The sequence below is a fragment of the Podarcis cretensis genome, assembly GCF_951804945.1.
Source record: "Podarcis cretensis genome assembly, chromosome: 8".
NCBI lineage: Eukaryota > Metazoa > Chordata > Lepidosauria > Squamata > Lacertidae > Podarcis > Podarcis cretensis.
This window is the reverse complement of record NC_137177.1, coordinates 66,417,287-66,442,388: the sequence shown is the minus strand read 5'-3', so window position 1 is coordinate 66,442,388 and position 25,102 is coordinate 66,417,287. Positions and strand designations below refer to the sequence as shown.

Sequence of the window (25,102 nt, the reverse complement as noted above, 5' to 3'; positions counted from 1 at the left end):
TTTCAGCATAAAAAAAAATGTGCTGAAAAAGTCGGCTTATACTCGAGTATATACGGTACATCTTTCTGTTCTGTAACAGCTGATTTTAGCTTTTTAGATGTTTCTATTATATGATTTTAAATATAAGTGCTGTAAATTCCTCTGATACGCTTTTTATTTTATTTTATGAACATCAGCATATAAATATGTTTATAAATAAATTAATCAAATATCTGGAGAGCGCTAGATTTGGGAAAGAGGTCTCTTCCAGGGAACACCCACTGGGTTAATTGTTAAGTGCCCAGCAGTTTGGCTTCATCTTACCTTCTATAATGTGCTTTCTTGAGAGTCCTCTCTCCGTCTCGGCTCTGGGGTAGGAGAAGGAGGAAAGACTGAAGTTAGAAGACTGATGTAGCCGAAATCGTTAACTTGTGCTATGCAAAGATGACTATTTAGAAAGAGAGGAGCTGAAACTAACTGCCCTCTGAGGCTATCCAGAAATGCTGATCTTTCATCCCAAAAAATCGTATACCAGTTAGGGAGGATGGAAGGGGGAATGGCACTCTCTCCATGCTCAGAGGCACACTCCCTTTCCTCAAAAGGAAACTGTGGGTGGATGATGCTTGAAAAGTGAATCCCTAATTCTAAGGATCAGTCCCCCTTTCTGAAACCAGTCAAAGTCCCCTGGCCCTCCACTGCCCGCCAGATATTCCTGAATTTCCTCACTCAAATGGCACACAAGCAGGGTGGTTGAAACGCTTACGTACTTTCCTCCCCAGAAGATTTTGGTTGTTATCACCAGGCTGGAACGTCTGCAAGGAGAGTGGAGGAAGGGGGGAGAGAATGGATGTGTGATGGATAAAGGTAAGTCTCCTTAATGCATTCACCACCATCCTGAAGTTCCCCTCCACCCAAAGTAAAATCTGAGAAGGATTAAGACAGTCTTCTGACGCATTTGGCAAATTATCTGTCAAGTATCCTGAGCAAGACTGTGATGAGAAAAGGTGTAGTAGCACTACCCTGGACTCCTTTGAGAGGAAGGGTGGGTTAGAAATGCAATAAATAAATAAATAAATAAATAAATAAATAAATAAATAACACACACACACACACACACACCATCCTGCAGACAATGTATAAACGTATCTGTTGTGATTGTTTCGGTGGTCAAAAATGTAAGGATCTGGGATTTGGCCTATGTATCTTGCTATATAAATAAAAACCTAAGGCTGTTGTCACATTCTGCAGTTCATGGGGCTGTTGATAGATGGCACTGTGAAATACAGTGTGGTGACATACTGCTCCCTGCTTTCGTTTTACTGTCAAGCAGCAAATAGCTTTCATGAAATAAACATGTCTCATTTTGATTATGACATGAATTTTGTTTAAAGTTTCTAGTCCACATGGGTTCTTGAACACAGTGGCGGGTTAAAGCATGTTAAAGCATACAGAGACAACAGGAATAACCACAAGATGAAATGGGGTTGAGATGTGGTCTGAAGAAGAACAGTTACCTCCATCCTTTTTTCTTAATGATATTCCCTAACACGACTTCAGCCCTACAAGACACAGAAAGAGAAAGAAAATGTGACCATTAGACTCATACAGAAATGAAGTCAAGCTTGCTACAGTGAGTGCAGCCAAAATGTATTTTGGTGCCAGGACACAACCCCTCATAGGGGGAGAAAATAATAATCAAGGCTTAAGCTAGTATTCCCTCAGTTATTGGACTTTCTGAACTGAAATTGGGGATGCATTTTACTCTTAGACCTTCAAAGTTTTATTTTTGGAGTGCCAACATATAAAGTTACCTGCTTTCAGAGGAGCTGCCCCACAATGTCTCTGCATGAATCCCTGTTCTAAGTTGGCCATGTGATTAGAAGGAGGAAGCTCTGTAAAACGGACTCATGGGTGGGGGAAAAAATAGGCAGCCTTCCTTGGTGTTCTGCAAAACTGACTGATCCAACCACACCGGAAGCTGAGAAACAGTAGCAGCAAGGACTGCTTGCTTTTGAGGAGTCACAGGTGGAAGTGGGGATGCTTGCAATGGCTTTCTGGTGTGGGGTTGGGGGTTGAAGATGGAATGGCTGCGGACTCACCAGGTGGCCTCAGATAGGCTGCTGTCTCTTATTCTAATAATAATAATAATAATAATAATAATAATAATAATATATTATTTATACCCCACCCATCTAGCTGGGCTTCCCCAGCCACTCTGGGTGGCTTCCAAAAAAATATTAAAATACTGCAATATATCAGACACTAAAAGCTTCCCTAAACAGGGCTGCCTTCAGATGTCTTCTAAAAGTCTGGTAGTTGTTCTCTTTGACATCTGGTGGGAGGGCGTTCCACAGGTAGGGCGCCACTAACAAGAAGGCCCTCTGCTTGGTTCCCTGTAACTTGGCTTCTTGCAGTGAGGGAATAGCCAGAAGGCCCTCGGTGCTGGACCTCAGTGTCTGGGTAGAACGATGGGGGTGGGGACGCTCCTTCAGGTATACTGGACCGAGGCCGTTTAGGGCTTTAAAGGTCAGCACCAACACTTTGAATTGTGCTTGGAAACGTACTGGGAGCCAATGTACTCAGTCCCCTTCCCACCTGTTGTGGATGACTAGCCTACCTAGCAGGGTCATGGGTTGGATGACAGACAGAATATATGGGAAAGTGCTCAGAAAAGCATGATGGAGGTGTTAGAAATGGGTGGGTGCACCTACTTCCCTGCAGCATAGACTTCCGCCGTGTCAAAGAGATTGATGCCGTTGTCATAGGCCAAGGTCATCAACTGCTCCGCCATCTGAAAGAGAGGCAGAGATGAGGTCCTGAGGTTGTGTGTGTGTGTGTGTGTGTGTGTGTGTGTCTGTGAGGACTGATGGGATTTTCTTGCCTCCCCTCCACCCACCCACACCCAGCCGCTCATCCGTTTATTTCTAGAACACGGCCACTTTTGCGCATTCTCACCAGTGAATCTATTCCATCCGCTTTCCGCCTTCATCTGCAATTCTGATTTTTAAACCCACATCAAAGCTTGCATTTACATGGTTATTTTAAAATGCATTTCCTCACAGCAGGCAGAGTTTGAAATGCATTCCCTCTCTCGAAGCGTGCATATTTATTGCCACACTTATCTTCCTCCCTCAAGGCGGCGTACGTTGCCACCTTATAGCCTCACAACAACCCTGTGAGGTAGGGTGGGCTGAGAGATGGGGACTGGCCCCAAGTTCCCCAGTGGACTTCACGGCTGAGTATGGATTCGAGTCCCAGTTTCCCAGATCCTAGTCCAGCACTCTAACCGCTACCCAGCACTGCCTCGCTGTTCTGATGTATTGTTTTTGAGCTGCGGACTGCACCGGGACATTGAGGAGGTGTGAAATTCAGGGTACAACTAAAAGTAAAGCTACTTTTGCTGAACGGCCAGGTTTTCACTAAGAGCAGCAGTTCTCAACCTGTGGGTCCCCAGATGTTGTTGGACTACAACTCCCATCATCCCTGAGCTCCGGCTTGCTAGCTAGGGGTGATGGGAGTTATAGTCCAACAACATCTTGGACCCACAGGTTGAGAAAGGCTGACGTTAGAGGGATGTCGGCAGGCTCTTAATGGACTCAGGGCACAGGCCAATGACACATATTTGCATACAGTTCAGATATGCTAATTTATGCATATAGATGCAAATTTAGGCTGGCTCTAAGGGGGGGGGGAAACAACAAAGTTGCTGTCAAGGCTTCAGTTGAGACCCTCCAGATGTTGCTAGACTCCAGGTCCCATCATCCTTGTTGCCTGGGGTTAATGAGAGCTGGAGTCCAACAACTTCTGGAGGGGGGCACCAGTTCCCTCCCCCAATTTAGGGGATCCTCCCACCCCAGTTCACATCTTCAGTTCAGGAGAATAGATTTGGGGTGGGGGAGGAGGAGGTGTCGGTAGCTCCCAGACCATCAAAGACCATCAAATAAATAAACAGACCATCAAATAAATAAACTAAATAAACATGAGGGAGGGGACATATTCTTACCTCATCCGTAATCTGTCCTCCAAATGTCACCCATGTTCCTACAAAAGAGAGTGAGAGCAAGAGAGAGAGGCAGACAAAAGGATTTTCAAAAACGAAAAGAAGGATTTGGGGAGAATCACAGAAATGCAGAGTTGGGAGGGATCCTGAGGGTCATCTAGTCCAACCCTCTGAATGGAGGAAGGACAAAGGCAGGATGGAACTGAACTCCTGGGGAAAAAGTCCATTTACTGAGTCACAGCTCAGTGGCAGGGCACCTGCTTGGCATGCAGAAGGCTCTGGGTTCAATCCTCCTATGGCATTTCCATGTAGGACTGGGAATGATCTCTGTCCGAAACCCTGGAGAGTTGCTGCCAGTCAGTGCAGGTAGTACTGAGCTAGATGCATCAATTGCTTGACTGAGTATAAGGCAGCTGTCTGTACTGGATGTGTTTCAAGATATGTGCATCTTGTCCACTGTTCTGTCTTCCCTAGTGGCAAGCAGATACCTCTGGGAAGTTCGCAAGCAGAGGAAGAAGGCAAGAACTTATCTCTGCTGCTGTGTGGCTTTCCAGAAACTGGCCATCCATTGGCATACTGGGTACTATGCAACCCTGAAGCAACCATGCCACCATCCACCATCCTTGAAGGAGGAATGCTCTGGGCTCACAGGAGCCTTTGGATTTGGGGATTTAAAAAGTTTATTTGTATGCACCAAGCATGCCACTTGGGAAATGACTGATCTGCCTCTTTGTGGGGCAAAAGTCAAAAGTCTGCCGTGTGTGCAAGGTGCAGATTTACTGTTCCTGGCAAACCGGAAAAGCAAAAGGGGCTCCCAGATTAGGTTCTCCATGCTGTTAAATGTCCAGAATACCAGTTCTGTTCTGCAACATTAACTGCCCCTCCCAGCTTGATATCACCTGCAAATTTAAAGAACATCCCCTCAGTTCCTTTATCCAAGCCCAGGCCAGAACACTGCATCACTCCACTTGTCACATTCCTCCAGGATGATGAGGAATCATTACTGAGCACTCTGGATTTGGTCAGCTAACTACCTACAAATCCACCAAACAATGACCTCACCCAGCCCACATTTTACCAGCTTCCCCGCAATAATATCATGGGGGACTTTGTCAAAAGCCTTACTGAAACCAAGATACACTACGTCCATAGCATTCCCCTGATCCACCAAGCTTGTAACTCCATCAAAAAAAGAAATGAGACTTATTTTTGAGAAACCCATGCTGGGTCTTAGTAATCGCAACATCCTTTTCTAGGTGCTCCCTGACTGACTGACTGACTGACTGACCGGCTGCCTCGATTGGCTGGTCTGATTTCCAACCTGTTTATTTTTAATACCAAGAGGATCACCGCAGAATGAGCTTGAATGAAACAGGAAAGGAATTGCTGAGCTGCACACAAGACAGGGAATAGGTATGGAGGAGTTGCAAGAAGACCCTTCGTGGAGTTAAAACTCCGGGACAGTTTTAATTCCACTTCCTGCAGCAATGGAAGCTCAGAACAATTGTCATGATGGAACAAGCCTTAGCCCTTAACCTTAACAACTGCTTCCCAGGAGCAGGGCCAGCTTAACACAACAGACTATGCAAGAGCAGCTGTGGAGGCCATCACCATCCCAAGTCAGGAATGAAATCCATCAGGAAAGAATGATTCAGCCCGGGGGGGGGGGGGCGGGGAGACAGGGGTCTGCAAACAACTCTCAGCACCCCAAGCAAACTACAGCTCCTAGGATTCTTGTGGGGGAAGCCATGGCTGTTGAAAGTGGGAAAGCAATGCAAACAGATGTGGATGCCTTCTGCCAATCAATTCCTCTCTGGACAGCTGCATTGCACGGCATCTTCCACAGAGCGAATTTGTAGCGTATGCACCAAACTGAATCTCCCCCCCCCCCCCGCAAGCTGAATTAAAAGGAAAACCCCAAGAATTCCACTTACCTAACCCGAGGCAGGAAACTCGGAGTCCTGACTTCCCAAGGTTTCTGGAAAAAACAACAACACCACCTTTTAATAGGCAGATGGAAATGTCGGAAATAGACACTGGCCATTGGCATCTTCGCACCGATGCTTACAGAGAGCAGATGTCGTTTCAGTTCCGATCAGCATTTTGTGTTTCCCTCAAAAGATACACGAGGGAAGGGAAGGGAAGGAGAGAGGAGGAGGCGGGGGGGGGGGGATATACCATTTGGTGCTTTCATAATCATGCAGAATCAGACACAGGGAAACCTCCTTCTCCAGCTGGGTTAGACCCTATCCCTGGTGGAACTAGAGAACTGACATCAGGAGTCCTGGGCTTGGATCTTCCCTGGTCTGTTCTTGGTTTGCAAAATAATTATTGAGAAAAGGCAACGGCAGGGTTTGCCAAACTGGACTCTTTCCCAGGGGAATCAGAGATCTCCTGACATCACATCAAGTTCACCTTGAGGCATCAACTGGGGAAGCCAGTGTGGTGTAGTGGTTAGAGCAGGGGTCAGCAACCTTTTTCAGCAGGGGGCAGGTCCACTGTCCCTCAGACCTTCTGGGGTACCAGACCGTATTATTTTTTTTTGGGGGGGGGGAATGAATGAATTCCTATTGCCCACAAATAACCCAGAGATGCATTTTAAATAAAATGACACATTCTACTCATGTAAAAACATGCGGATTCCCAGACCGTCTGTGGGCCAGATTTAGAAGGTGATTGGGCCAGATCCGGCCCCCAGGCCTTAGTTTACCTCCCCATGGGTTAGAGGGTTGACCTGGGACCTGGGAGACCAGGGTTCAAATCCACACTTGGCCATGAAGCTCCCTGGACTTGTCCTACCTCACAGGGTTGTTATGGGGATTAAACGAGGAGTGGAAGAGCCACACATGCCACCTCGAGCTTCTTGGAGAAAATGGTGGGATACAAATGCAGTAATGGGTAATACTGTAATAACATTCAGTGCATTCCACACACACCCAGCAAGGTAATATGGTGATGGTAACTCCAACATAGCATACAGGGTTGCTGTGAAGATTGCCAAGATAATATGCATAATATTTGGCGTTTAGGGAATAAATCCTACAAGGCTACATATATGAATAATCCTACACAAACGATTTTCACGGGGTTCTCTCAGGTTCAAATGCTGCCATCAGAGCTTGATTGGCAGAGGAACACCCAGGACGGGCCCTTGGGGAGATTCTGTGCATGTTTTCGTGTGATGCATTGCTTTGAGCTGTCTGTCACTTTTTGCAAGCCGCAGACTAAATATTTTGTGGCGGCTCCAACACCTCTCAGCATTTTCTGACCTTCCACATGAAAGGGCCAGCCATCAGCCTGGGGCAGGGTGTGTGTGGGGGGGGGGGGCGAGGAAGAGGAAGTTTGGTTCCTGGATGATCCAGAAATTTCTTATTTGTAAGGCGACATGGCCAGGCCATTTCCCACACCCTCAAAATTTTGCTCAGAGCTCTAGTCCCCTTCCCCTGTGCACACCGGGTGTTCCCCCCTTATGACCTCATCTCCATCATCATCATCTTATTTGCAGATCAACAGATTGAAACAATTAGTAGAAACGCACATTAGCGCAACTGAAAAACACAGAATAACGATGCTAAGTAGTATATCAGCTGGTATAGAATCGCATAATGGAATTGCAGAGTTGGAATGGGCACCCAAGTGTCATCTAGTCTAACCCCCTGCAATGCAGGAATCACAGTGAAAGGATCCCTGACAGATGGCCACCCAGCCTCTGTTTGAGACTTCCAGTGAAGGAAAGTCTGCTGCCTTCTTCTGTTCTACTGCCAAACCTTTCTTACCACCTGAAAGTTCTTCCTAATGTTTAGTCGGAATCTCCTTTCCTGTCATTTGAATCCAATTCTTTGGGTCCTGCCCTCTGGAGCAGCAAGAACGAGCTCCATCTTACACAGCGTATACATATACCATGACGCATTTTCATACTGTGTTTTTCATTTGCATTAATGTGCATTTAAAAAAAATATATTATTGATTGTTGATTTTTAAAAATTGTGCTTTTTAAAAAAATTGCAGCATATATCGCTTATAAACCGTGATTCATACGCAGCTGAATTTTGCATTTGTTTTTGCAACCTGTCTTCCCACCCACAGTGGCACCGAACGTCTATTTTATTACATTTAACTTTTAAGTCATTTCACCTTTTTAAACAAAAGTCCCATTCCACAAATGTGTTCTCAGAGGCCTATGCGTCTATTGGCAGAAAATTGTTATTAATTGTTTAAATGTTCAGTTGACTGCAAATAAACGAGCGAGGATGACAATATACCACCACCAGACACTTCACCCATATACCACCACTAGACACTTCACCAGACACTTCACCCCATTCCCCATTCCTCAGCTACCTCCCCAACAAGCTGCAGCGACCCCAAGCAGACCCTCTGCCCCTCAAAAAGGTTCCCCACCCCCCCCTTTCCCTCCCCCTTGGGAAAAAGAAACACACAGGCTTTTAATGTCCCTCATCCATGCTCCAAGAAGGAAACAGGCTGAAGCGCATCAAGTTTATCTATGAAATCGCCTTGCCCCATGCATGCAGAGTTGGCAACATCACAGGTACCACCTGATATCCTTTCCGCATTTGTAAGGAATCAACCTTTTACTGTGGCAGCACACATATCTTGGAACTCCCTGCCTATTGACACCAGGAAAGTGCCTTCCCTGAACTGTTTTAGACACATCCCACAAGCATTTTTCTTTAGACAACATTTTTCTTTAGACAAACCGGTGGAACCTTGATGTATGTTTCAATCCGATTTTAGTATATTGCCGATTTTATTTTTTGAATATTGTAAAGAGTTGTTTCTACTGATAATTTCATTGCATTGTTCTCTTTGTAAAGCCGCTTTCGGGGTTGTTTTGCAATCAAGCTTTGTGCATAAGCCTTGTAAAAATAAAATAAAAAGGTACTATCATAGTCCTTTAAATGCAGGGTGCAAATATGTCCTATGAGAAAGTCCTCGTGGTGTCAATTACAGTGGGCAAGTCACTAGGAGCAGGCGGCCATGGGTAAAAAAACACACCCTGAAGGTTATGATATCTAGGTAGGGTTCCCCGAGATCAGTGGCTGAAGGCTTGAGCGGGAGGTCTTGCGGCTGAAGACGTTGTATCTTGAAGGCCTGCAAAGACTCTCCACCCTTCCTTCCTTCCTCCCTGCCTTTAGGAACCTAGTAAGTTGCCTTATATACTGAGTCAGAGCCTTGGTCAATCTAAATCAGCATATTGTTTACACTGGCTGGCAGCGGCTCTCCAGGGGCTCAGACAGGGATACTCTCCCAGCCCAACTTGGAGATAATGGGGATTGAACCTGAGACCTTCTGCATGCAAGGCAGGCTCTCTAGCACTAAGCTACAGCCCTCCCTTCCAGAGCTCCCACCCCTTCAAAAGATATCTATCAATTAACAGGCGGATTAACAACAGCCAGTGAACCGCTCAAGGAAACGGGTGATTCAAGGAGACAGAGCGCCTTGAAGCCCACAGCAATGTTGCTAAATGGACCACAGAACTATCTCCTTACGAAGGCCATTTTATTTTATTAACGCGGCCGGCGTTGGAACGATGCAATTTAAAACAGACGTGTGCTGCATTTAAAACATTTAAAAACCACCTAAAATATTCTAAAGCCATTTAGAGCATCCAAAACCATTTAAAGCACCAAAAAGCATTCCAAAGCAATCATGCACCCCACCCTCACAGGTACTGATTTCAAGAGTGCCATGCCCAGGGTTAATCACTGAGAAATATTAGCCACCCATAGTGTGATGGCAGTTAATATTGGCATGGGAAAACATGATGGGAATGGAAAGTCCGTAAGAGGGAATGTCAGGGTCTTTGGCTATGAAAAAGACTCTTTGGTCAAGGCTGCGGCACATCTAAAACAATGGCAAATAGTGCAATGGAGCCTCTTTTACTGTCATCAGACAGGCTGAGCAGCTGAAACTTACAGAGAGAAGGATTTCTGGCTTGTAAGGACAGCTCTGCAGCATACATTTAGAGGACATCCAATGCACATTTAAAATGCATAGCTTCCCCCAAGGAATCCTGGGGACTGTAGTCGCCTCCTCCCAGAGCTACAGTTCCCAGCGCCCTTAATAAACTATAGCTCCCAGAATTGCTTGGGGGAAGTTATGTGCTTTCAATGTGCATTGAGTGTGTTTGAAATGCATGGTGTGGACCTGCCCTTATAAGGCTAATGCAAAAACTGTTTCCTGACGTTGCACTGGCTACCCCCATTCACAAAGGAGGATCCTTTTTCTTACAGAACTATGTAAAAACCATTCTGGCTGCTGCTGCTACGGAATTCTGCGTGTGCAAAGGACCAAACGTTAAACACAAACTTGCTGGTTTGCTTGCAAAGAGCCGGTGGGTTTGTGGGTTTTTACACGAATTGCTAAATGGCGCATGTTGCTGGGGTGGGGGGCAGGGGGTAGCTGGAGCAAAACCTTACCTCCCCAACTGCGTGAAATTTCCCCTGCCCCCTCCAAACCTGCTTAGTTTGGGTATCAGAGCCAGGGTAGTGAAGGTGGTGAAAATTAAAGCAACAGAGGTTAAGCAAAGGAGGGCAGCAGATTTCATGCACGTGTCTTTTGTTTAAAGGTAAAGGTAAAGGGACCCCTGACCATTAGGTCCAGTCGTGACCGACTCTGGGGTTGCGGCGCTCATCTCGCTTTATTGGCCGAGGGAGCCGGCGTACAGTCATGTGGCCAGCATGACTAAGCCGCCTCTGGCGAACCAAAGCAGCGCATGGAAACGCCGTTTACCTTCCCGCTGGAGCGGTACCTATTTAGCTACTTGCACTTTGACGTGCTTTCGAACTGCTAGGTTGGCAGGAGCAGGGACCGAGCAACAGGAGCTCACCCCGTCACGGGGATTCGAACCACTGACCTTCTGATCGGCAAGCCCTAGGCTCTGTGGTTTAACCCACAGCGCCACCTGCATCCCAGGGGCTGAGGTTCAGCAGTTTAAATATTTCCCTTTCAAGTGAAGTTTTCGCCTGTGATTTTTTTTTGTACCCATAGTATTTCTTCAACGTTCTCTTTTGCTGTTGTAGAAATCCTTGCCTGCCTCACGCTCTCTCCCTGACTTCTGCATGAACTCAAAGAGAAAGATGCAAGAACATTTCCACTCTCAGCTGATTGGAGCAGATTAGGTAAGGAGCAGAGTGGGCAGCCTATCACCTGCTCTCTACTCATTAAATGTGATTCAGTAGCAGCAAAAACAAACAAACAAAAACCCTAATGCAGTTCCAGGCTGCTTCAACTATACTTCTGTCCAGATCACTGCCTATCCAGAGGCAACAGAAGGCAAGGAAAGGGATGGGTGGGGAAGGAGCCCACAAATAAATTAAAGTTAAATTCTGCAACCAAAATTAAATTCTGCAACCAAAGTTAAATTCTGCAGAATGGATCTATCCTATCCATTTATCCATCCATCCATCCATCCATCCATCCATCCATCCATCCATCCATCCATCCTGCTTTGTGCTTCTCCCCAGCTTCTCCTTTCTTGAGGTGGGACAAAGAGATTTGTAGGGTTCTCCTACAACCCCCACCGCTGGAAACTCATAAGAGCTGGACCCTGCTCAGGCTTGTGTTTTCACCAGTCATTACCAACATGCTGAGCTGTATCCTAGTAGCAGAGCACCTGCTCTGCATGCAGAAGGCCCCAGGTTAAATCCCCAATGGCATCTCCAAGCAGGGCTGGGAAAGACACTTCTCTGAAACCCTGCTAGTCAATGTGGACAGCACTGGCCTCGGTAGATTTGCAGAAGGCGGGTAAGCTCAGTGGCAGAGCATGCAGATTCAATCCCTGGCATCTCCAGTTAGGACTGAGATCCTGAAACCCTGGAAAGGTGCTGCCAGCCTGTGCAGACAGCACTGAGCTAGATGGACCCATGGTCTCACTCGGCAGAAGGCAGCTTCCAATGTTCCAATGGCTAATAGGCTTCGTTTTAACCCTTTCCCCCCAGAACATCCCCACCAAAAGCTGCTCTTTGCCGCTGAAGCCGGCACCTGAAAAAATATATGCAATTTTCAGGGGGAAACCAGCACATGTATAGGGAAGAAAGGATCCAACCTGCTTCTTTTGTCATATCCAGACAATGGCTGGCCAGTTGTAAGCCTGCTTTTCAAAGTGTGCGCTTTGGGGAACTGCTATTGTAGCTGAGTGGTAGAGCATCTGTCTTGCAGACCGAAGGTCTCAGGTTCAATCCCCAGTGGCATATCCAGGTAAGGCTGGGAGAGTCTCCCTGCTTGAAACCCCGGAGAGCTGCTGCGAGTCAGTGCAGGCAATATTGTGCTGGATATTTAATTCAGCACTTCATTCAGAACCATGAGGATTGGACCCTACTATTTGTAGGGAAATGGCTGCAGCTCAGAGGTAGAGCATTTGCTGTGCAGGCACAACCCAATGGCCTCCCCAGGTAAAGCTGGGAAAGATTCCTTGCTGGAAAAACCCTTGGAGAGCATTGTTGGTCAGTACAAGCAATTCAGAGTTGGATGGAGCAATGACCCAAGAGTTTGGCTCTGGGAGACTTCAGAATTTGGGTCCTGCTCCCTGCACAGCGACCGGTCCCCAAACTCTTCCCGGATGTACGGTGCTTCTCCCACCCTCCCCATACCTGTATTTCATGCCAGTCTGCTTCACACTGGAGTCGCTGGAGGACGGGGCGTTCTGCGCGGAGAGGTGCCCCAAGCTCCGGGCCACCATCGCCACTGCCCGGAACCGACCCCGCGTGCTGGGGCTGTTGGCATTCTGCCGGTTGAGCCGGTCCTCCGCGCTCCGGTTCTTGATGTTGTGGTCCGAGCAGACGAAGGACACTTGCATCCTGCCTGCTTCTGGTGTCGCCGCCCCGACCTAGAGGTTGCCCTGGTCTCCTCTGACGCTGTGTCACCTGTTCTCCGGGATATGTCAAAGGAGGAGAAAAGTCTCCCAAAGAAACCTTCTCCCCAAGACCTGGATTCTCCTGACGCAGCTGCAAGGATGCTCTCCCGGAACAAAAAAAACCCAGAAAAATAACCCCAACGGGCCCGTTACCCCATCCAGGAGTGGCAAAAAACAAGGGGTCCAGGCTGACTGCCCTTCCAAATAGCAGCCATCCCCCTTCTCCTTCTGACCCAGTTCCTCAGTCTGGCAGTGTGGCGACTTTGGACATCTCCCTAGGGTGCTTCCGTGGGTGAGGGATCCCCGGCGCTGGATTTCAGTTTAATTTGGGAGCCGCAGCCGTCATCTCCTTGGAGGGTGATTCCCCCTCGGTGACTCTCAGGGGGGACTAAGGAGCTGCGTCACTGAGACTCAGATGAATCCAGGAGGAGCAAATCTCTCATGAGAATCATCCTGATTCAGAATGGAGGGAGGTAGCAGGGGGAAGGACACTGAACTGATGGTGAGGAGGATGATAGGGAGGAGTCTTGCCTGCCTTCGCTCAGATCCCTGAGCCAGTTCATTCACTCACCAGGTGCGGTGCTGGATTTTGGGAGCCCCAAAGACTGCTGTGGTTCCTCCGCTCCGGCTGAGACTCTGGAGTCTGCTGAGCAGCCGGCGAAGCGCATCAAGAGAGCCGAGTTTGGCAATTGGTGGACAACAAAGGGACAAAGAAGTCTTTTAATCTGGAGTCAGTGTTCCAGTGTCTTGGCCAGGCATGGTGGCTGCTGCTGCTGCTGCTACGGCTTCCTCACAGCTCCGGCTGCTGCCGTCTGATGGTGAAAGCCTCCCCCACCCTCCCAGACACCCCAGACCCGCAGCCAACCCTCCCATCTGCTCCCTTGCCTCCCCCCCCGCTCTCCCCCCCCCCAGGCTTGCAGAGGGATGATGACGGGAAACTAAATTTAGCCACAAAGCCAAGGGAGATCCCATCCTTTCCCAAGCAGTCTCCTTCCTGCAGGATCCCAAGAAAGGGGAAAGGAAGAGAGTTCGAATATTCCACCAGCCCCAGGGAGAATCCAGTGCGAACCATCTGTTAGGGCTTCGAAGCAGGACAGAGGAGCTGCCTTGTTCTGAGTCAAACCAACTGGTGCACGCAGCTCAGCTGTGTCTGCACGGGCTGGCAGCAGCTCTCCAGGGTTCCAAACAACGGACAGACCCAGCTCAGGTTGGAGATGGCTGGGACTGAATCTTCTGCACGCAGAGCAGATGCTTTCAGGAGCTGCATCCCTTCCCCTATCACAGGCTGCTTTCTGCCCACACCTTAAAGTATTTGTTTCTTGAAAAATGGCCTGCTTGCCCTGCCCCTCCCCACTCCCCCAGCTACAACAGGGCAGGATGATCTGGTTGCCTCTTAGGCACACTCCTTTTGGATTGGGTGAAGGACGGTGGGGTGGGGGGCTTTTATTTGCTGACTCTGCCCTGCTCAGCAGCAGTCTGCTGGCTTCTACACATTTATTTAAAGCACATTTTTTTTTAATCCCACGGTTCAGTAAGAAAAAGGCACTCAAATGGCTCTGAAGAGGAAGACAGCCTGTGCCCTAAGGCTTATAATTTAAAAGATTCAGCACAAAAAGAAAAAAAGGATTCAGAGGGAGGAAAAGGACACAAAACTCAGGCACAACTAATCTAAAAGCTGGAGATCACTTGTGAGTGGGAAAGGTTCCACTGACCCACCTAGCAGAGGATGGTCTTTACCAGGTCAGGGGAACCTGCAGACCTTCAGGTGCAGCTGGGACTTCATTTCCCATCAGCCCCAGCCAATGGCAAGGGGTGGTGATGGGCTGTGGTCCAGCAACACCTGGAAGGCCGCATGTTTCTTGTCCCTGGTCTGCACTGACAAACCTTCTCCAGGTTTTCAAACCCATTTTCCCCGGCCCTACCTGAAGATCCTGGGAGTAGAATCTGGGGCATTCTGCACGCAGGGAAATCTTTTACAAGAAATATCCAAAGTGGTGATGTTGGGTCGAAGTCCACTAACTTTTACTCAGTTTAGACACATTAAAATTAATGGGCATGATTAGCTCGGGTCCATTCATTTCAATGGGTCTACTCTGAGCAAAGGTTAGTTGAATACAGCTCATGGATTTGTACTCAAAGAAGCGTTACTCAGAGTAGACCCAATGAAATTAATGGGCCAATGTGGATCACAACCGTTAATCTCAATGGTTCTACTCTGCATAGGAGCAACACTGGACACAATCCGTTTCATAGTTATCAACTATGGAACTGGCTCCTGCAGGAGGCAATGCGGCTACCGACTTAGATGCCTTTAAAGGGGATTGGACAAATTTATAGAGGAGGATAATGATATCAATGGCTACTAGCAATGATGGCTGTGCTCTGCCTCCATGGCTGGAGGCAGTAATGTTTCTGAATGCCAGTTGCTGGAAGCCATGAGAGGAGAGAGTGCTTTTGTGCTTGTGTCCTCCTTGCAGGTTTCCCATTGGGGCATCTGGTTGGTCACTGTGAAAGCAGGATGCTAGACTAGATGTGCCATAGGCCTGATCCTTCCAATGTTCTTATGCCTGTGGCATAACCTGGAGTCCCACGGCATCAATAAATGAAATCTGTTTGGTGTCAACTCAAGAGGAATGTTCCACCTACCAAGGACTGTCAACTCTGGAAACAGCCTTCCTTAGTCTCCAGTGAGCCACCAGCCTGACTAGCAAGAGACAAATCCTGGTACCTCTCCCATGCAAGGCTTGGGCTGGACCAGGGAGTTGCCAACATGGTGCTGAAACTATGCCTCTGCCCTAATGGCACCCCCAAAAAACAAGGCACTGCCTCCCCCCTCTTTTTGTCACAGAAAGGTCTGCACCATAGGTAGGCAAACTAAGGCCTTCTCAATCCGGCCCGCGGGCAGTCTGGGAATTAGCGTGTTTTTACATGAGTATAATGTGTCCTTTTATTTAAAATGCATCTCTGGTTTATGTGTGGGGCCTGCCTGGTGTTTTTACATGAGTAGAATGTGTGCTTTTATTTAAAATGCATCTCTGGGTTATTTGTGGGGCATAGGAATTCGTTCATCCCCCACCCAAAAAAATATATAGTCCAGCCCCCCACAAGCTCTGAGGGACAGTGGACTGGCCCCCTGCTGAAAAAGTTTGCTGACCCCTGGCCTTTGGCTCCTCTTCGAGAGGGAGCCCGTTATTATTGTGGGATGCCCAAACATGGACGTGCTTTGTCGCTGCTGGGCGCAGCAGGAGGAACCCATCTAGCATTCTGGAGAAGGCACAGAGCCGCGGTGGGGGGGGGGCATTGTCGAAGGCAAAGGCATCAAGGGAGAAGCAAGGGGTAAAGATCGCCTTGCTTAGCAAAACGAGCCTCTGTGCATTGGGATCTCTGCTGCAGAGGGACATTTCTCTGCGCTGTTAAGCAGCGCTCTGCGCCTGCCATGCGCAACGCCCACACAAGGATGAATTAGCACACGGCAAGTTGCTCCTGCCCCGTTCTGCCTCCGGGGCATGAGCTGACACAGAGAGTTTATTCTGGTGCCTTGGCTCTTCTCTGAGAAGGAATGACGGGGCAGGAGGGGGGGGCGAGGGAAGGAGGCATTTGAAGAACCTGCCCCTTCTGTTTTTCTCCTTGTCTTTATGGAATTCTCCCCAACACCAACACCAACACCAACACCCCCAAGGTTTCACCCAGGCTTTTCGGTCCTGAAAAAGTTAGTCAATGCTGCATGTTTTTCATTTCATTCATTGCATTCACACCCCACCTTTCCCTCGAAGGAGCTCAAGGTGGCATATACCGTATTTTTCGCTCCATAAGACGCACCTAGTTTTTAGAGGAGGAAAACACACAAAAAAATATTCTGAATCAAATGTTGTACTAAACTATTTAAAGCAGCAAAGCGGGCGGTTCCTGTCCACTTTGCTGCTTTAAAGCGAGCCACGGAGGAGGGAAGGAAGGGGAGCCATGGTTCCCATCCGTCCCCCCCTCTGTGGCTTGCTTTAAAGCAGCAAAGCAGACAGGAGCCGCTTACACATCCCTCCTCCGTGCAGCATTCACTTCATAAGATGCACAGACATTTCCCCTTACTTTTTAGGAAGAAAAAAGTGTGTCTTATGGAGCAAAAAATATGGTATGTGGTTCTCCCCATTGTCATTTAATCATCACAATGACCCTGTGAGGTAGGTTAAGTTGAGAGGCTGTGATTGGCCCAAAGTCATCTGGTGAGACATCTGTGGCTGAGTGGGGATTTGAACCCTGGTCTCCCAAGTCCTAGTCTGGCACGCCAAACTAGCCAGGTGATTCTAGGGTCAGAGAGGCCATCTCAGCATCTCTGATCTCTCCTAAGCCCACACCACCTTCTTCCAGCACAGATTCATTAACCATTTTATATAAGATTCAGTGATCACCAAACGCCTGGCGTTTCCTCCCTTCTGCTTGCAAGCTCCTTAATCCATATAGCCAACGTAATCCAGATTTACTTCAGCTCCTGATTGCAGCACTCAATTCAATTTGGGGAAACTCTTAAAAACACACACAAAAAAACCCAATCCACAAAGACCTCCATGCTCCTGAAAGAAGAAGGGATGGTGATCCTGCAGGCTCATAGGTGAGGCAGTTGTGAAAAGGAACAGCTGCTCTTTGGATCTCTGGGGCAAGCAGTGGCAGGGGAAAATATTCCATGGATTCAAAGACTAGCTGGTCTGGAGCAAAGGAAAGACAGGAACCAGATCAATCTATATCTATCTATCTATCTATCTATCTATCTATCTATCTATCTATCTATCTCCCCATATGTGTGTGTGTCGGTCTACCATCATACAACCCACATTGGAGGAACTGTAGTGCTTCATTAACAATCCTGGATTTGCATGACATCAGCAAAGAGTTGAAGATGAAGGCAGGGGCATGAAAGGGTGTGAATAAGAGGAGTGGGTGGTGGCTTCAAACTGGTTTGCGTGGAAGTGGGGGTTGTTCAAAAGGAGGAGGGAGGAGCCCTGGCTGGTGACCAATGGACGCTGTAGTTCAGCAATCTCTGGAAGGCCCTAGGTTGATCAAAAGTCGAGGAAGAAGAAAACAAAAAAGCAAAACCTTTAGCTTTTGATTATATGTAGATACAGAAAGAAGCAAGAAGGCAGGATTTGCCCAGCACCTTACTTCAAGTAGTCCAACCAATGAGTGTGTTTCTGTGTAATATTTGCCATGGGGATCCCCCAGGCAAATGTAGCATCTAGAACAGAGGTGATCAATCTAGCTCCCTCTAGAGGCTGCTGAACGACAGTGTGCCTCATTCCTGACCATTGGCTAAGGTGGCCGAGGGGCCCCAACATTGTAAGACGCGGGTCTAGACAAGGTCATACTTGAGCACAGTAGAGACTGGCACCATTAGGGTGAACTGAGCACTGCCCCACTAACTTCAGTCCACTCTCTGCCAATCACACCCTCCTGCCTCTGACACTGAGATGACGGAGCCATTTCCAACCCTCGATGACCTCATTTCCCCAGAATGTGCAGTGCACAGGGAGCTCACCTTGTCACCACCTTTCCACCCTGGGGGAATTGTGTTGCCATCCTTAAGAGTTTTAAGGCTCTAGCCTGGACATCACAACAGAGCCATGGTCTCCCCGATTCTGTTGGGAGCCAATGGTTGGCAAAACTTTTAACAACTGGGTTTCTTGCAGCAGAGATGAAGCTGGCCAACCAGAGTAAGCTGTGGCCCTGTTAAAATCTCCTAAACGAAAAGTTTGTCTGGTGGTGTATCAACATTCAAAGGTCTCTCTAGCTGTAGTGCCATGTGGAGCTGTTTGTGGTGCTGAATTCCCCATCTGGTTGCAATCACTATATGGACTAGAACAGGCCTCTTCCCATCTAAGGGCTGAGGTAGGACAGCAAAGAGGTGTTCTGAGTGGCTGCCTCTCAAGCAATGCGCAGTGGCGAGCAAGCGATTGGTGGAAGTGACATCTCCCACCCACCCCCAAAGCTAAATAACTTAATTTCTTAATTTTGGGTTAAAAAAATAGGGGACGTCTTATGCACAGAAAATATGGTACCTCATTCCTTTCTATAGTCTCAGGAAGAAACATAACTCTTTTATGCAACTAGTTCTTTTCCGTGGGAGCAGAAACGCAAGCATTTGAGCTCATCCGACACCATGCCTGTAACACACCCAGGGTTGACGGTGGCTGATTCAGCCATTGAAATTCATCAGTGGGAAATTGCTTCCCTTAACCCCATCCATTTCCCTCATTTGGATTTTGTTTTCATTTGTGGGGTTTAAATTAAGCTCTCCGGCAAGGATTTCTAATCTTTGATCAGAATTGCATCTCTTGCTTTACCGTTTTCCAAAACCCAGCATGCACTTCGAAGGCTCTGCACAAATTAAGTCCTGCTTTCTTTGGGGGTTGAGGTGTGCCCTTGCTCCAGGAAGTGCCATGACTCAGTGGGAACATTCCCTGCCTGGAACCCAGGAAAGCCACTGCTAGTCTATGTCGACAACACTGGGCTAGATGGACCAGTGGCCAGACACAGTGGAAGATAGCTTGATGTCTTTGGGAGCATCTCCTAGGAGCCTAACCACAGAGCCTAAGGCTTGCCGATCAGAAGGTTGGCGGTTCGAATCCCCGCGACGGGGTGAGCTCCCTTTGCTTGGTCCCTGCTCCTGCCAACCTAGCAGTTTGAAAGCACGTCAAAGTGCAAGTAGATAAATAGGTACCGCTCCGGTGGGAAGGTAAACGGTGTTTCCGTGCGCTGCTCTGGTTCACCAGAAGCGGCTTAGTCGTGCTGGCCACATGACCCGGAAGCTGTACGCCGGCTCCCTCTGCCAGTAAAGCGAGATGAGCGCTGCAACCCCAGAGTCGGCCACAACTGGACCTAATGGTCAGGGGTCCCTTTACCTTTTACCTAGGAGCCTACAATTGCATAGTGTTGCCTGTACAATTCAGCATCTCCCCAGACAAGTAGGCTGTTGATATGTGTTTTAATCTGGTTTTTAGTTTATCAACTTTTTTTAAAAGGTTTTGGTGGTCCTGACGAACTTCCAGCTCCCCGCCTGACTTTGCAGGCCCCAGGAGAAATTAATAATATATCAACCCTTATTAGGCGAGCGTAACCAGACACTCTCCCAAACATTCTTCGATCCGTCAAAACTAATAAACAGAGGCACTTGAAATATTCATGGTCCCTCTGCGCCAGGGCAGGGAAGGGCATGTAATATTCATGGGATGCCAGCTGCTCCCGCCCTCCAAGTCGATCTGCCAACTCGACGGGGCATCTTGGCTCTCAGGTTTCTCTCATACAAGGCCTGGGGCGGAGGGAAATTGCCAGCCCTTGCCTGCAGGATGGCGGCTTGCTGAACAATCCTTCCCGGACGCAGGCACCCAAGGGTGGAAAAGGCAGCAGGGCTTTGAATAACTTAGCATCACAGCAAGCGCTTGGCATTTGGGGCCCCTGCCTTCGTTAAAGATCCTGCTCTCAGGAAGTGTGTGGCTGGAGGGGTGGGCAGAGGAGGAAAGCAATGCCCTTTCAAAAACAAGGACTGCCATTTCGGAGGTGGGATTAGAACCAGGATGAGCCACAGGAGCCAGAGTTCAACAGTGCACTTGCAAATCTTCATGAATTATTATTGCACCATCCACCTAGGGAGAATGAAAATGACAGGACAGAAGAGGCTGGATCAGGCCAAGGATACATCTAGTCCAGCATCCTGTTGTCACAGTGGCCAACCAGATGCCCCAATGGGGAAGTCCACAAGCACTCTGCTTTCCTGTGGCTTCCAGCAACTGGTATTCATAAGTATTACCTAAAAAAATCAGAAGAGCTTGCTGGGTCAGGCCAAAGACCCATCTAGTCTGGCATCCTATTCTCGCAGTGTTCAACCAGGGCAGGTGAGCCTTCGGAGAGGGAGAACCAAAAATTCTGACTCTACTCAGGTTCTGGCTGATTCCTTTTACCTGCCATGCCAGTAATACAGTAACAAAGGGCCTTGGTTAACAAGATCTCTAATCTAGATGAGCAAAAGGGGAAAGCTTTGTTACCAAGAAGCAGCCCTCCTTTATCTTGGATCTTTAATAACCAAGCCGGCAGGCGTGTGGACCCTTCTATTTAAGGATGGTATTGTAATGCCTACAATAAGCTTAATGGGAGACATTTGGCCAAGGCACAGGACTTTGGAGGTAACTGCAGTACCTGCTCTTGAGACTCAGCTCCTAACTCAAGGAAAAGCCAGACTAGAATTAACTTTATTATCATTAAGTATTCCGTAACTTTCTGAAAGTGCCAGTGTGGGTGCACAAGGCAATTGTGAAATAGGGCACACTTTCAGATTTACTTGCATCTGTGCAACAGTACTGCACCGATGCAGGATAATACAGAGTTTACTGAGATCAGGCAAACTGCTCCGAAGCCTCTACATGAAGTTGCATTTTTGTGTGACGTTTTGTAGTGACAGCGGAAAATGAAAGCGGAAAATAAAGACAACGCTCTGTGAAGGAAGGAATTTGGAAGACTGCGCTGCAGCTAGGAAACAGAAGCTGCAGGTGTAAAGAGATTCAGATTCAGCTTTGCCAGGTGCAAATCATCACTGATCAAAAGCTGTGAAAACACTCCATGCGCAGTGCAACCCAATCCACATGTAAGCTGCACTGGGTCTGCGCACACAGGTTGGCAGCCTCAGAGCGGGGATTTGCTTTTCTAGCCTTCCTGCCCCAATCACTAAGCCACAAGGAGGAGTGTCTCTGTTTCTGTTCAGGAGAAGAGACCCAGCAAACTATTTTCACCAAATCTCTTGATGTTTATGGACACTTTGGTTTCCTAAAAGGCTTCCACAGTGGGTGTGATGTCTTTTCCTGTCTCTGTGATGCTCCAAATTGAGCTCTCTTAAGGGAGAAGTAGGGACACGGGTGGCGCTGTGGGTTAAACCACAGAGCCTAGGACTTGCCGATCAAAAGGTCGGCGGTTCAAATCCCCGCGACGGGGTGAGCTCCCATTGCTCAGTCCCAGCTCCTGCCAACCTAGCAGTTCGAAAGCACGTCAAAGTGCAAGTAGATAAATAGGTACCGCTCCGGCGGGAAGGTAAACGGCGTTTCCGTGTGCTGCTCTGGTTCGCCAGAAGCAGCTTAGTCATGCTGGCCACATGACCCAGAAGCTGTACGCCGGCTCCCTCGGCCAATAAAGTGAGATGAGCGCTGCAACCCCAGAGTCGGTCACGACTGGACCTAATGGTCAGGGGTCCCTTTACCTTTACCTTACCATAAGGTGTGGTAGTGGCAATGTTTGCCCAATTTGATGGGTTTGAAAGGAGATTAGGCAGACTTCTGTAGGACAAGGCTATCAGTGGCTACTTGGCACTATGGATGCGTATTGCCTGGAGGATCAGAGGAAGGATGCTTCTGCATTACTAGTTCCTGGTAAACACAAGTGGGGACTGTTGCATTCCTGCTTGCTTGTTTTCCTTTGGGGGTGCTTTAAGATGTGGGGATTATTGCATTAGCCTTCCTCATTATAATGCTAGCACTTCCGTCTCATTTTCTAACATTCCTTTCACTCTGCAGTACCTGCTATGGAATTGTAGCTTTCTGACCAATATACCGAGAAGTCTTGCTAAATTTCATTCACACCAGTGTCTGTGGTATGACAACAAACATCTTTGGACAATGTTGCTATTTGCTCCCCTTTCCTTACATGCATCCCTCTGTGTTCCCTCCATGATTCCACCACGGAAACAGCAGAAAAGAACTGTATGCCAGCATAGAAACCCGAATTTCATCACTTTATTGCCATGATTTTCTGGGTTAAGAAAAATGGGTTGTTTTTTTCTGGACTCCCTGAAATGAGTGCTGATTATGCACTATATTCCATTTTCAGAAACGGCTTTTATGTTGTTTGACAGATTAAATGCAATGTGGAAAATTACAATATGAATGCAACCTGTGGCATCTATTTCACCACTATGGGAACAGGGTACTGGAGGAAATGAGCCTTTACTTTGATCAAGCTGCAGAGATCTTCTCATGTTCTTAAGCATGTGTGTGTGTGTATACATGTATATATACCGTGGTACCTCGGGTTACTTATGCTTCAGGTTACAGACTCCACTAACCCAGAAATTGTACCTCGGGTTAAGAACTTTGCTTCAGGATGAGAACAGAATTCGTGCTCTGGTGGTGCGGTGGCAGCGGGAGGCCCCATTAGCTAAAGTGGTGCTTCAGGTTAAGAACAGTTTCAGATTAAGAAAGGACCTCCGGAACGAATTAAGTACCGTATTTTTCGCCCCATAGGATGCACTTTTCCCCCTCCAAAAATGAAGGGGAAATGTGTGTGCATCCTATGGGGCGAATGCAGGCTTTCGCTGAAGCCTGGAGAGTGAGAGGCGTTGGTGCGCACCGTCCCCTCTCGCTCTCCAGGCTTCAGGAAACTATCCGCAAGCCTTGCGCGCCCGGCGGGACCCTTCAGCCTGCAGCATGGAGCACGGGGCGCCTCCAGAGGACGCCCCGTGCTTCGCGCAGGTGTCCACAAGGCTCGCGCGCCCAGGGGAACTCCCCCGGGTGCGCAAGGCTTGCGGGCGGCACCCTGCAGCTTGAAGCACGGGGCGCGCTGCGGAGCACGCCCCGTGCTTCGGGCAGATGTCCGCAAGCCTCGCACGCCCGGCGGGAGGTCCCCCCGGGCTCTCAAGGCTTGCAGGCAGCAGCCTGTTCTGGGGGCTGGGGTCGGGGGAAGCTCAGGCTTCCCCCGCGCCAGTCGTGCGCCTGGGGGGGAAATAATTTTTTCCCCTTTATTCCCCCCCCCAAATCTAGGTGCGTCCTTTGGGGCAGTGCGTCCTATGGGGCGAAAAATACGGTACTTAACCCAAGGTACCACTGTACAGCCGCAGGATTGGGCCTTGCTCATGTAGTCACCGAGTTGTTCTTTAAGCCCTGAAGCATAACCATCTCCCATGTGCATAAGACACCACCAAAAGCAGTGGTCCCCAAGCCTTTTGAGTACGACAAGTCCAGATTTTCTTGGTGACCTACCAAATTATTATCACGTGAAATCCGGAGCTTAAGGTTTTTGGCAGTTGCTGGTTTTGTGCATTTCAGCTGTAGGTTTAACTATTTATTTTGCTGGAAGCTGTCCAGAGTGGCTGGGGAAACCCAGCCAGATGGGCAGGATATAAACAATAAAACTATGATGATGATGATGATGATGATGATGTTGTTGTTGTTGTTGTTGGGATATAAACAATAAAACTATGATGATGATGATGATGATGATGATGTTGTTGTTGTTGTTGTTGTTGTTTCGTAACTGCTGCCCTAGGTTTGCAAGCAAAAAATGCCCCTATTCATGTGGAATTTGTTGAAATATTTATAGTACCGATGAAGTTATTCACCGTTTTTTAGTTTTGTGGGAATGCAAGCACACCAGCCATCAGACTGCAGGGCATTTGGGGTTTACTTATAAAGCCCCTGAACCTCTTGCACAGGCTGTGTGCCTCACTTGCAGGGTGGACTCCACAGCCTGGGAAGCGGTGACCTAAAAGGAGCCTTGGCTGCTAGAAATGTCAATCCTACCACACGCAAATACACAGACACACTGATGTGTAAGGAGGAGAGCGCCATCTAGCGGCATTTTGATGGCAGGTCCTTTTGACTACCGTGAGCCCAGAAAAGGCAGGCGGAGATTTCCTGCCGTTGACCAAGCCACTGCTAGTGTTCCGTTTCAGTAACTTAGCCTATCAGCTCAGTGGATCGGAGACCGGACTAAATGCCATCTCCAGATTCCTTTGGGATTGCCCTAACGCCTTTAAACGGGCGTTAAAAAAGGAGAACACAGGAGATCAGACACGCATCTTAAGACCAAGGTTAGGGCCCTGTGGTGTAAGGAGGCATTCCATTCCATTTATTCTTTATTCCATAAAATTATATGCAGGTGGTTTATAAAACATGGGGTGCTGAAAGAGCCTCACCCCCCCCCTCAAAAAAGTGGCCTGATAGAAGGGAGAAAAATGTGGAATAGTAGCTACTTCTGACACTTCAGGAGGTTTTTTACTCTCCTCCAGTGGCGGAGCTCCATGCACTGACACCGGGGGCAGAGAACAGGCGGGAATGTGGCTGGCGCGCATCCCGGGGGCATGGCGTGTGCCCCAGGGGTGTGACATGCTGCCCTCGGGGGGCGTGGTGCATGGCGCACGGTGCAGAGGGGTGTGCAGTGTGCATCCTGGTAGCGTGTGGTGCGCATTGGGGGGGGGCTGCGATGATACCCTACCTGGTATGATA

General features: G+C 48.4%; 1 protein-coding gene across 9 annotated transcripts in view; it reads right to left on the bottom strand.

Annotated features, from left to right (window-relative positions):
• Window positions 1-25,102, bottom strand: part of KCNAB2 (potassium voltage-gated channel subfamily A regulatory beta subunit 2) — a 104,942-nt gene that overhangs the window by 24,855 nt on the left and 54,985 nt on the right. For 7 of the 9 annotated variants that reach the window (XM_079987141.1, XM_079987145.1, XM_079987144.1 and 4 more), the window contains 6 exons: window positions 5,914-5,957; window positions 3,983-4,020; window positions 2,691-2,770; window positions 1,494-1,538; window positions 747-791; window positions 304-347 (listed from right to left, as the gene is read on the bottom strand). In XM_079987141.1, the coding sequence (XP_079843267.1) occupies window positions 304-347; window positions 747-791; window positions 1,494-1,538; window positions 2,691-2,770; window positions 3,983-4,020; window positions 5,914-5,957 (296 nt within the window). Of the gene's footprint in view, window positions 1-303; window positions 348-746; window positions 792-1,493; window positions 1,539-2,690; window positions 2,771-3,982; window positions 4,021-5,913; window positions 5,958-12,591; window positions 13,293-25,102 lie in introns of those variants that run through there. The other 2 variants (XM_079987139.1, XM_079987140.1) reach the window with 2 other exon arrangements.